The 13,506-nt window shown below is 48.8% G+C and overlaps 1 protein-coding gene across 1 annotated transcript in view; it reads left to right on the forward strand.

Moving 5' to 3' along the window:
* The window catches only part of HGD (homogentisate 1,2-dioxygenase), a 78,224-nt gene extending 68,553 nt beyond the window's left edge, over positions 1-9,671 (forward strand). Inside the window, exons 13-14 of the mRNA XM_073617509.1 lie at positions 1,580-1,761; positions 8,482-9,671. Coding sequence (XP_073473610.1) covers positions 1,580-1,761; positions 8,482-8,670 — 371 coding nt within the window. The 3' untranslated portion in view covers positions 8,671-9,671. The remainder of the gene's footprint in view (positions 1-1,579; positions 1,762-8,481) is intronic.
* Positions 9,672-13,506: the final 3,835 nt, after the last annotated feature.

Here is a 13,506-nt window from a genome sequence, read left to right on the forward strand (position 1 = left end):
ATGTAAGGAACGTTCTTCCCACTGATCACCAATGTAAGGAACATTCTTCCCACTGATCACCAATGTAAGGGACATTCTTCCCACTGATCACCAATGTAAGGAACATTCTTCCCACTGATCACCAATGTAAGGGACATTCTTCTCAATGATCACCAATGTAAGGGACATTCTTCTCAATGATCACCAATGTAAGGGACATTCTTCTCACTGATCACCAATGGAAGGAACATTCTTCTCACTGATCACCAATGTAAGGAACATTCTTCCCACTGATCACCAATGTAAGGAACATTCTTCCCACTGATCACCAATGCAAGGAACATTCTTCCCACTGACCACCAATGTAAGGAACTCAATCAGAATTCCTTCAAATGGTGCTAAGGGTTCCTTCAGCTACAAACAGTTTCTGAGTCTCAGATAAGCAACCCCTGACACCAATGATCTTCTTATCCATATATAAGGAGCATTCTTCCCACTGGCCACCAGTGTAATGGGGCTCTTCTTTCACTGACTCTCCCAAAGACCACCAATGAGTCATTTTCCCACCAATCACAAGTCAAGAGGGCTCTTCTCCAATAACCACCAATGTAAGCATTGCACTGACCACCAATGTAGGAGGCATCTTTCCATTGACCATCATAGTTAGCAGGCATTAATGTACCATGAGCTATAGATATAGTAATTATCACCAGGGGTTGCCAGAGATTAAAGTTATTTCAAGGGGTCCTCTGTGTTAAAATGGTTGAGAAAGGCAGCTCTAGCTCTTTGTAGGAATACCCTGTGGACCATTGGCGGCTGGTGCTCAATATTTTTTTTTGGGGGGGGGCCTTAGAGCAACGGAGCCACCCCCCCCACACTGGAGATGGATGGGAAGGCAGTGACCCCTGCACCGCCACCCCCACCCCTACGGGAGAAGGACAGAAAGACGACGATCCGTGTGCTAGGAGTGCTAGCAGTGCTCTTCGCCTCCAACCCGCCCCCCCCCCCCTCCCTATTTTTTAAAGCCAATTAGAGGCTCAGGCCCTAATCACGTGCTTCAGAAAAAAAAATAATTGGAATCCATGCGTCCGGTGCCCTGCATGTAGATTAGGGGCCACTGCTGTTAACTGTGGACTACAGAACACCTCCCTATGTGTTATGCATATGGAGAGAAGGTGGGGGTGTCTATATCGGGAGAAAAGCCTATGATGGCAAGGCTGCTCCTCCATAGATGCAATACATGAATGAACGTTGTCACCCTAAGACAGGAAGTGTGTTAATATCAGAACTTTGCCCTGGTGTCACTGGGATAGGAAGTGATTTAAAATCTCTCCAGTGGGGACACACCTGGGTAAATGTAACCTCTTCCCCCCTAAAAGAAATAGGAAATAAACATTTTGTTGGTACAACATCCGGCCTAGGTTCTGTGCAGTCATCCAGGGGCCAGGTACGGCAGGCAAAGAGGACCTGTCACACCATGGAACTGTTATGAGACCACCAAGTTCTACTGTGGGATTATCATGGTATCTGGGTGTGGACATCCTTCTTGATTCCACATTTTGAAGATGGTGGTAACTTCTTTTGTCTCCTTTACCATTAGGAAATTGTATGAGCGAGTTTATGGGGCTGATTAAGGGTCACTACGAAGCAAAGGAGGAGGGATTTCAGCCAGGCGGGGGCAGCCTGCACAGCGCCATGACACCTCATGGGCCGGACTACGAGTGCTTCGAGAAGGCCAGCAACGCTAAACTGGAGCCTGAGCGGGTGGCTGAGGGGACGATGGTAAGCATGTCATCTGCTGCTGCAATTAATAATAATTTCATTTAAAAAAAAAAAAATATATATATACAGTGCTGTGAAAAAGTATTTGCCCCCTTCTTTATTCTTTATTTTTTTTGCATATTTCTCACACTTAAATGATTCAGATCATCAAACAAATTTTAATATTATGCAAAGATAACCCGAGGAAAACCAAGATGCAGTTTTTAAATTATTATTTCATTTATTAAGGGAAAAAAGCTGTTCAAACCTGCCTGGCCCTATGTGAAAAAGTAATTGCCCCCTCCCATGCTGAATCATGAATGAACTGCGATTGACCACAATTTTTTGGAAAGCCGAGTTAAATTTCACTTGCCACACCCAGGCCTGATTACTGCCAGACCCGTTGAATCTAAAAATCACCTAAATAGAAGCTGTCTGACAGAGTCAGGCTGGGTTCACACTGGTCCGACAAACGCTCCGACATTGGGAGCTCATGTCGCATGACGTGTGAAATTTAATGTTTCCCTATGGGAGCCGTCCTAACTGGTCCGACACAAGTCGTTCCGACTTTAGAAATGCTCCCTGTACTACTTTGGTCCGACTTTGATCCTACTTCAGCCTATTGACTATCATTGAAGTCGGATCAAAGTCGGATTGCCGTCTCGCATGATCCGACTTCGGCACGCGACTTGTGCTCAGATGATCTTGAGGGGGAACTCCGCGCCAAATTTTAAATAAAAATCCGGCATGGGTTCCCCCTCCAAGAGCATACCAGGCCCTTGGGTCTGGTATGGAACTTGAGGGGAACCCCCTACGCCGAAAAAGCGGCGTGGGGGGTCCCCCCAATCCATACCAGACCCTTATCCGAGCACGCAGCCCGGCCGGACAGGAATGGGGGTGGGGACGAGCGAGCGCCCCCCCCCTCCTGAACCGTACCAGGCCGCATGCCCTCAACATGGGGGGTTGTTGCCTTGGGGGAGGGGGGCGCGCTGCGGCCCCCCCACCCCAAAGCACCTTGTCCCCATGTTGATGAGGACAAGGGCCTCTTCCCGACAACCCTGGCCGTTGGTTGTCGGGGTCTGCGGGCGGGGGGCTTATCGGAATCCGGGAGCCCCCTTTAATAAGGGAGCCCCCAGATCCCGGCCCCCCACCCTATGTGAATGAGTATGGGGTACAGCGTACCCCTACCCATTCACCTAGGAAAAAAGTGTCAATTTAAAAAAAAAACACTACACAGATTTTTAAAGCATTTTATTAGACAGCTCCGGGGGTCTTCTTCCGACTTCGGGGGTCTCTCCGGTTCTTCTCCACGCTCTCCGGATCTTCTGCCGGGCTCCTCCGCTCTCTTCTGCTCTTTTGCCGCTCTTTTGCTAAAGCGGAGGAGCCTGGCCTTCAATCTTCTGCCTTCTGCCCTCTTCTCCTGATGTTGACACGACGCTCTCTGGGGCTAGAATGCTCTCTGTGCGCTCTGCTCTGACTTATATAGGCGGTGACCCCGCCCCCTTATGCCGTCACAGTCCCTGGGCATGCTGGGACTATGACGGCATAAGGGGGCGTGGTCATCGGGTGATGACCATGCCCCCTAAAACGTCACAGTCCCAGCATGCCCAGGGACTGTGACGGCATAAGGGGGCGGGGTCACCGCCTATATAAGTCAGAGCAGAGCGCACAGAGAGCATTCTAGCCCCAGAGAGCGTCGTGTCAACATCAGGAGAAGAGGGCAGAAGGCAGAAGGCAGGAGATTGAAGACCAGGCTCCTCCGCTTTAGCAAAAGAGCAGAAGAGAGCGGAGGAGCCCGGCAGAAGATCCGGAGAGCGTGGAGAAGAACCGGAGAGACCCCCGAAGTCGGAAGAAGACCCCCGGAGCTGTCTAATAAAATGCTTTAAAAATCTGTGTAGTGTTTTTTTTTAAATTGACACTTTTTTCCTAGGTGAATGGGTAGGGGTACGCTGTACCCCATACTCATTCACATAGGGTGGGGGGCCGGGATCTGGGGGCTCCCTTATTAAAGGGGGCTCCCGGATTCCGATAAGCCCCCCGCCCGCAGACCCCGACAACCAACGGCCAGGGTTGTCGGGAAGAGGCCCTTGTCCTCATCAACATGGGGACAAGGTGCTTTGGGGTGGGGGGGCCGCAGCGCGCCCCCCTCCCCCAAGGCACCACCCCCCATGTTGAGGGCATGCGGCCTGGTACGGTTCAGGAGGGGGGGGGGGCGCTCGCTCGTCCCCACCCCCATTCCTGTCCGGCCGGGCTGCGTGCTCGGATAAGGGTCTGGTATGGATTGGGGGCGACCCCCCACGCCGTTTTTTCGGCGTAGGGGGTTCCCCTCAAGGTCCATACCAGACCCAAGGGCCTGGTATGTTCCTGGAGGGGGAACCCATGCCGGTTTTTTATTTAAAATTTGGCGCGGAGTTCCCCCTAAAGATTCATACCAAACACAGTGCCGGGCATTGGCGGGGATCCAAGTCGGATCCCCGTTCATTGAAAGTCGGACACATGCCGGCTTCATGTCGCAGGGCAAAGTCGGATCCAAAGTAGGACGGCTGTCGTGTCGCACCAGTGTGAACCCAGCCTCAAGCACACTAAAAGATTTCAAAAAGCCACACATCATGCCACAATCTAAAGAAATTCAAGAATAGATGAGAAACAAAGTCATTGACATATATCAGTCTGGAAAGGATTACAAAGCCATTTCTAAGGCTTTGGAACTCCAGTGAACCACGGTGAGAGCCATTATCCACAAATGGAGAAAACTTGGAACAGTGGTGAACCTTCCCAGGAGTGGCCGGCCAAAATGACTCCAAGAGCATGAGGTCAACTCATCCAGGAGGTCATAAAAGAACCCAGAACAACATCTAAAGACCTGCAGGCCTCACTTGCCTCAGGTAAGATCAGTGTTCATGATTCACCAATAAGAAAGAAACTGGGCAAAAATGGCGTCCATGGGAGAGCTCCAAGGCCAAAGCCACTGCTGACCAAAAAGAACACAAAGGCTCATCTCACATTTACCAAAAAACATCTTGATTATCCCCAAGAATTTTAGGCAAATATTCTGTGGACTGATGAGACAAAAACTTTACATTTTGGAAGGTGTGCGTCCCGTTACATCTGGCATAAAACAAATACAGCATTTCATAACAAGAACATCATACCAACAGACATGGTGGTGGTAGCGTGATGGTCTGGGGCTGCTTTGCAGCTTCAGGTCCTGGACAACTTATCATAATTGATGGAAGCATGAATTCTGAGCTCTACCAGAAAATCCTGAAGAAGAATTCACTTGGGTTATGCAGCAGGACAATAATATGAAACACAGCAGCAAGTCCACCTCCAGATGGTTCAAACAAAGCAAAATGTAGGTTTTGGAGTGGCCCAATCAAAGCCCGGACTTAAATCCAATTGAGATGCTGTGTCATGACCTTACACAGGCCCTTCATGCTGGAAAACCCTCCAATGTGGCTGAATTAAAACAATTCTGCAAAGAAGTGTGGGCCAAAGTTGCTCCACAGCAATGTGAAAGACTCATTGCCAGTTATCCCAAATGCTTGATTGCAGTTGTTGCCGCCAACTGTGGCACAACCAGTTATTAGATTTAGGGGGCAATTACTTTTTCACATAAAGCCAGGCAGGTTTGGACAGCTTGTTTGCATTAACAAATGATACCATCATTTAAAAACTGCATTTTGTATTTTCTTGGGTTATCTTTGTGTGATAATAAAATGAGTTTGATGATCTGAGTCATTTAAATGTGACAAATATGCAAAAAATAAAATAAAAAAAATCAGGAAGAGGGCAAATACTTTTTCACAGCACTGTATATACACAGTGTATATATATAATATAGTGTGTATATGTTTATATACAGTACACCTCCCCAAATTTCCCCTCCTAGAATAGGAATTGTTGTAGGAGGGGAAATCTGGGGAGGTTTGCTATGAGTGATGATTTCAGGGGATTTGTGTTGGAAGGGGAAAAAGATTTGGGCCAGGAGGGGGAATTTTGGGGGGTCTGTGCTAGAAAAGGTAATATGATGGGCAGGAGGGGATTTGTGCTAGCAGGGATGATTGATTGGGGGTATTTGTGCCAGAAGGGGAAATTTGAGGGGTAGAGGATTAGTACTTGCAATGGCATATTCATTTTAGGGGGGTGGATTTGCGTTGGGGGCATATGGGGAATGAAAGGATTTGAGCTTGGCGGGTTGAAGGGCAAAGATTCATGTTGGAAAGAAGATATCAGCAGAAGGCAGATTTGTATTAGGGTGAGGGGGAATGTATGCTTAGGGGGGTAAGCATGCTGATTAGTGCTCGATTTTATTTTTAATTTTTTTATTTTTCCGGGCGAGGGGGGGTTTTGCTGACACATAAAGATCATACATCTTGGGGGGTGGGGGATGGTGTAATTTGCCATGTTCGCCATGGGCTCTAGATGACCTAGTCCCGGCACTGTATATACTGTATGTACAGTATCTCACAAAAGTAAGTACACCCCTCACATTTTTCTAAATCTTTTCTTCTATCTTTTCATGTGACAACACTGAAGAAATGACACTTTGCTATAATGTAAAGTAGTGAGTGTACAGCTTGTATAACAGTGTAAATTTGCTGTCCCCTCAAAATAACTCAACACACAGCTATTAATGTCTAAACCGCTGGCAACAAAAGTCAGTACACCCCTAAGTGAAAATGTCCAAATTGGGCCCAATTAGCCATTTTCCCTCCCCGGTGTCATGTGACTCGTTACAAGGTCTCAGGTGTGAATGGGGAGCAGGTGTGTTAAATTTGGTGTTATCGCTCTCACTCTCTCATACTGGTCACTGGAAGTTCAACATGGCACTTCATGGCAAAGAACTTTCTGAGGATCTGAAAAAAAGAATCGTTGCTCTACATAAAGATGGCCTAGGCTATAAGAAGATTGCCAAGACCCTGAAACTGAGCTGCAGCACGGTGGCCAAGACCATACAGCGGTATAACAGGACAGGTTCCACTCAGAACAGGCCTCGCCATGGTCCACCAAAGAAGTTGAGGTCACGTGCTCAGCGTCATATCCAGAGGTTGTCTTTGGGAAATAGACGTATGAGTGCTGCCAGCATTGCTGCAGAGGTTGTAGGGGTGGGGGGTCAGCCTGTCAGTGCTCAGACCATACGCCACACACTGCATCAAATTGGTCTGCATGGCTGTCTGTGGCCAGAAGGAAGCCTCTTCTAAAGATGATGCACAAGAAAGTCCACAAACAGTTTGCTGAAGACAAGCAGACTAAGGACATGGATTACTGGAACCATGTCCTGTGGTCTGATGAGACCAAGATAAACTTATTTGGTTCAGATGGTGACAAGTGTGTGTGGCGGCAACCAGGTGAGGAGTACAAAGACAAGTGTGTCTTGCCTACAGTCAAGCATGGTGGTGGGAGTGTCATGGTCTGGGGCTGCATGAGTGCTGCCGGCACTGGGGTGCTACAGATCATTGAGGGAACCATGAATGCCAACATGTACTGTGATATACTGAAGCAGAGCATGATCCCCTCCCTTCAGAGACTGGCCCGCAGGGCAGTATTCCAACATGATAACGACCCCAAACACACCTCCAAGACCACCACTGCCTTGCTACAGAAGCTGAGGGTAAAAGGTGATGGACTGGCCAAGCATGTCTCCAGACCTAAACCCTATTGATCATCTGTGGGACATCCTCAAACGGAAGGTGGAGGAGCGCAAGGTCTCTAACATACACCAGCTCCGTGATGTCATCATGGAGGAGGGGAAGAGGACTCCAGTGACAACCTGTGAAGCTCTGGTGACCTCCATGCCCAAGAGGGTTAAGGCAGTGCTGGAAAATAATGGTGGCCACACAAAATATTGACACTTTGGGCCCAATTTGGACATTTTCACTTAGGGGTGTACTGACTTTTGTTGCCAGCGGTTTAGACATTAATGGCTGTGTGTTGAGTTATTTTGAGGGGACAGCAAATTTACACTGTTATACAAGCTGTACACTCACTACTTTACATTGTAGCAAAGTGTCATTTCTTCAGTGTTGTCACATGAAAAGATAGGAGAAAATATTCACAAAAAATTGAGGGGTGTACTCACTTTTGTGAGATACTGTGTATATATATATATATATATATATATATATATATATAATTCTGATTCCTCCTGTATTGAATTGTATTGCAACTGTATTGTTTGTCCTAGAGTTGTAAAATGCTGCGCAAACTGTTGCCGCTATAAAAAATCTTATATAATTATATTAATAACTACAGGAGGGGGCTGAGACAATGCTTTGAGACTATATTACTTCACAGATCTGGAAAAAATACATAAAGGGGTCAATGCAGTGTATAAAAATGGCCTTCAGCATTGGCACAGGCACAATGAATACCTATATTGATCGTCAGCTCCATCTAGTGGTCATAAGGCAGTATTTTTTTTTTTTGATTAAGGAGTTTCAGGAAAATACTGCCTTATGGCCACTAGATGGAGCTGTCAATTAGAGGAAATAATCATATTACAAACAATATGCCGATAATTCATTGGGCCTGTGCGAATGCTTAAGATAGCTGCACGGCAATTTTTTTTATACACAGACCCCCCCCCCCAGATTAAAGTAAGAATACACACGCAGACAATGTTTGATTATGCCTGAATTCAGCTTTTTCAGCTATTATACTGATCAGCTGAATAGAGATCAGTGTATAATATTATTGCTATTATTGCGTATAATATTATTGCTTCTCTCCCCTCCACAGGCATTCATGTTTGAGTCTTCGCTGAGCATGGCCGTCACCCGCTGGGGGCTGGAGACCTGCAACCGCCTGGATAAAGAATATTACCGCTGCTGGGAGCCCCTCCGCAGCCACTTCACCCCCCACACCGGAGAGCAAGAAGTGACCGCCGTCCCTGCCCCCGCCTCATCTATGTCACTTGAAGTCATATAAAGACAGTCCTGTTATATTCTCTAAAACAATACAATGTAATTTTAAACTATGAATTTAATTACCCCAATTTATCTTTTACATTCAAGTGGTCACATGAGCCGCCCCGGACGCATTAAAACGATCACGTCCAGGGGGCGCTCATCCGCCCCTGTAACCAATGGGATGCGCCATTATAGGCGTACAGCCACAGCGCCTGACATTGATTTGTATTCCAACAACTGTGACTCCCAGGCATGAAAATACGCAGGATGCATGCGTTGTGTGCCCAAATGCGCCAATGTGAATGAGGCGTAAAAAGCTTGCCGCAAACACTGCTAAAGCCAATATGAACCAGGCCTGACATAAAGGTGTCAGAAATAAAGCTGCATTGAAAGCTGAAGGCTCTGTACAGTGGTGTCACCATCCCTGGCTACACAGTGCGGTAGAGGTGAGTTATGCCGCGTACACACGGTCGGACTTTTCAGCTACAAAAGTCTGACAGCCCGTCCGACAGACTTTAGATAGACTTTTGGCGGACTTTCTAACGAACGGACTTGCCTACATACGATCACACAAAAGTCCGACGGATTCGTACATGATGACGTACACCGGACTAAAATAAGGAAGTTGACAGCCAGTAGCCAATAGCTGCCCTAGCGTGGGTTTTTGTCCGTCGGACTAGCATACAGACGAGCGGATTTCTGGGTTGGGAGGAGTTACAACGTAAAGATTTGAAGCATGTTCCAAATCTAAAGTCCGTCAGATTTGCGACTGGAAAAGTCCGCTGAAGGTCCGGTGAAGCCCACACACGATCGGATTGTCCGCCGGCCGTGTGTACGCGGCATAAGTCACATGACCGGCTGAACAGAATTAGAAACACTGTAGCAAATAAAAGTCTTCTCATATGTAATTAGTTCCAGAGTTCAGCTAATGTAATATGGGATCTTACAGCACAGAGTTCCTAATGTTTGTTCCTCAAATAATGCCGACTTCTTATAAAATATAATAAACATCAATCTGAACTTCCAGAGTCAGTGTGAGTGACTGGACTGAATCTGCAGGTGTGCGGTAATGGTGAGAACCCCTCATAATGGGCACAGCAGGAGTACAGACCTGGGAACTCAGCACAGGGATGGTGGGAACCCCTCATAATGGGCACAGCAGGAGTACAGACCTGGGAACTCAGCACAGGGATGGTGGGAACCCCTCATAATGGGCACAGCAGGTGTCCAGACCTGGGAACTCAGTACAGGGATGGTGGGAACCCCTCATAATGGGCACAGCAGGTGTACAGACCCGGGAACTCAGCACAGGGATGGTGGGAACCCCTCATAATGGGCACAGCAGGTGTACAGACCCGGGAACTCAGCACAGGGATGGTGGGAACCCCTCATAATGGGCACAGCAGCTGTACAGACCCGGGAACTCAGCACAGGGATGGTGGGAACCCCTCATAATGGGCACAGCAGGTGTACAGACCTGGGAACTCAGTACAGGGATGGTGGGAACCCCTCATAATGGGCACAGCAGGTGTACAGACCCGGGAACTCAGCACAGGGATGGTGGGAACCCCTCATAATGGGCACAGCGGGTGTACAGACCTGGGAACTCAGCACAGGGATGGTGGGAACCCCTCATAATGGGCACAGCAGGTGTACAGACCTGGGAACTCAGTACAGGGATGGTGGGAACCCCTCATAATGGGCACAGCAGGTGTACAGACCCGGGAACTCAGCACAGGGATGGTGGGAACCCCTCATAATGGGCACAGCGGGTGTACAGACCTGGGAACTCAGCACAGGGATGGTGGGAACCCCTCATAATGGGCACAGCAGGAGTACAGACCCGGGAACTCAGCACAGGGATGGTGGGAACCCCTCATAATGGGCACAGTAGGTGGACGGACCTGAGAACTCAGCACAGGGATGGTGAGAACCCCTCATGATGGGCACAGCGGGTGTACAGACCTAGGAACTCAGCACAGGGATGGTGGGAACCCCTCATAATGGGCACAGCGGGTGTACAGACCCGGGAACTCAGCACAGGGATGGTGGGAACCCCTCATAATGGGCACAGCAGGTGTACAGACCCGGGAACTCAGCACAGGGATGGTGGGAACCCCTCATATTGGGCACAGCAGCTGTACAGACCCGGGAACTCAGCACAGGGATGGTGGGAACCCCTCATAATGGGCACAGCAGCTGTACAGACCCGGGAACTCAGCACAGGGATGGTGGGAACCCCTCATAATGGGCACAGCAGATGTACAGACCCGGGAACTCAGTACAGGGATGGTGGGAACCCCTCATAATGGGCACAGTAGGTGGACGGACCTGAGAACTCAGCACAGGGATGGTGAGAACCCCTCATAATGGGCACAGCAGGTGTACAGACCCGGGAACTCAGCACAGGGATGGTGGGAACCCCTCATATTGGGCACAGCAGCTGTACAGACCCGGGAACTCAGCACAGGGATGGTGGGAACCCCTCATAATGGGCACAGCAGCTGTACAGACCCGGGAACTCAGCACAGGGATGGTGGGAACCCCTCATAATGGGCACAGCAGATGTACAGACCCGGGAACTCAGTACAGGGATGGTGGGAACCCCTCATAATGGGCACAGCAGGTGTACAGACCCGGGAACTCAGCACAGGGATGGTGGGAACCCCTCATAATGGGCACAGCGGGTGTACAGACCCGGGAACTCAGCACAGGGATGGTGGGAACCCCTCATAATGAGCACAGCGGGTGTACAGACCCGGGAACTCAGCACAGGGATGGTGGGAACCCCTCATAATGAGCACAGTGGGTGTACAGACCCGGGAACTCAGCACAGGGATGGTGAGAACCCCTCATAATGGGCACAGCAGGAGTACAGACCCGGGAACTCAGCACAGGGATGGTGAGAACCCCTCATGATGGGCACAGCGGGTGTACAGACCCGGGAACTCAGCACAGGGATGGTGGGAACTCCTCATAATGGGCACAGCAGGTGTACAGACCCGGGAACTCAGCACAGGGATGGTGGGAACCCCTCATAATGGGCACAGCGGGTGTACAGACCCGGGAACTCAGCACAGGGATGGTGGGAACCCCTCATAATGAGCACAGCGGGTGTACAGACCCGGGAACTCAGCACAGGGATGGTGGGAACCCCTCATAATGAGCACAGTGGGTGTACAGACCCGGGAACTCAGCACAGGGATGGTGAGAACCCCTCATAATGGGCACAGCAGGAGTACAGACCCGGGAACTCAGCACAGGGATGGTGAGAACCCCTCATGATGGGCACAGCGGGTGTACAGACCCGGGAACTCAGCACAGGGATGGTGGGAACTCATCATAATGGGCACCCAGGTAGGTTTTCATCTTGTTCAGCTGGGGAACGTTTGTCTTTAACCTCTTCTCCACCAGAGGTCAGCAAAGCTGAGATGTCCAGATCATATTCTTCTGTGTCACCTTTTTGAATTCCATCCACGGTCTATTGACTATGCTGAAAAATGCATAAACATTTTTAAAACTGAACTCTATATTCCTCAACAGCCCTAAAGATAAAAAATCTACTTTGTGTGCAAAAAATGTCTCAGATGTTACCTTGTGAAAGTGACACCATCACTGTGCTGTACAAGCAAAGCAGAGCTATGGGAGGGGCCCAATGGGCTCCACCCACTACAGGCCACCTGCAGAAAACTACAGGAGGGGGCGGAGACACGACCAGCCCCCCTGCACAAGGAGAGAGAGCAGCAGTGGGCGGTCTTTATTACAGGAAGTCTCACACTGGATTACTGCACAGATCTGGAAGAGATACACAAAGATCACCGAGATTTAGGAGGAATTCCCATGACCAACGTATTTAGATGATATTTGCTGATCTCAGGAGTTCAGGATTTTTTTTTTTTTAACTTTAAGAGAAAAGATACCGGTCTGAGTATATACTTTCTATGAAGTAAAAACAAAAATAATACACAAATTCAAATAATATTCCATTACCCCCTCCCCCACCCCTATTTTTCATTGACCCATTAACTCCCACCCCACCAAGCCTGCTTGCTTCTTCCCACGTGTACCTGTTGTGACCCTATCCTTCTAAGATTCTGTTTTGAAGGTTCGCCCCCCTTAAAGTGTCACTAAACCCACTTAAAAAAAAAAAATAAATCGATCAATTAATGGTGTTCAATTAATGCTGTTCATACTCACTCCTACGCTATGAGATTCGTTTTTTGTATTCTGCAAAAAAACCTGGTTGATCCTGCTGCTCTCCATCTCCCCCTTCTGTCCATGTCCCCAATTCAGTTATGGATTTTGCAGAGCAGTGTTGGCAGCTCTGCACATGCTCAGTTATCAGCGAGTTTCTATGCTGAGCATCTCCTCCCTATCACATCGGAGCAGCCCATGTGACTATAGAGTCACACATGTGGGAGTATACACAGTGGTAAATGACTGCCCACTCCCTCTCTTCTAGTGTGCTTCAGCAGGAACAGAGGTGCCCCTATGTTGGTGGGAGAAAAAAACATAAAACACCCCTATGTCCATGAGAATATAAGTGCCCCTACCTTGGCAGTACATGTGCCCCTACTGTGGTGGCCATCGAGAGTACACATGCCCCTACCTTGGTGGCCATTGAGAGTACACATATCCCTACCTCGGTGGTCAGTAAGGGTACAAGTGCCCCTACTTCGGTGGTCAGTGGGTCTACAAGTGCTCCTACGTCCGTGGTCAATAAGAGTACAAGTGCCCCTAAGTAGGTGGCCAGTGAGGGTACAAGTGCCCCTATGTCAGTGGTCAGTGAGGGTACAAGTGCTGTTACTTCAGTGAGGGTACAATGCCCCTTAGTCCCTAGTCAGTGAGGGTACAA

The sequence above is a fragment of the Aquarana catesbeiana genome, linkage group LG02 (assembly GCF_042186555.1).
Source record: "Aquarana catesbeiana isolate 2022-GZ linkage group LG02, ASM4218655v1, whole genome shotgun sequence".
Lineage (NCBI taxonomy): Eukaryota > Metazoa > Chordata > Amphibia > Anura > Ranidae > Aquarana > Aquarana catesbeiana.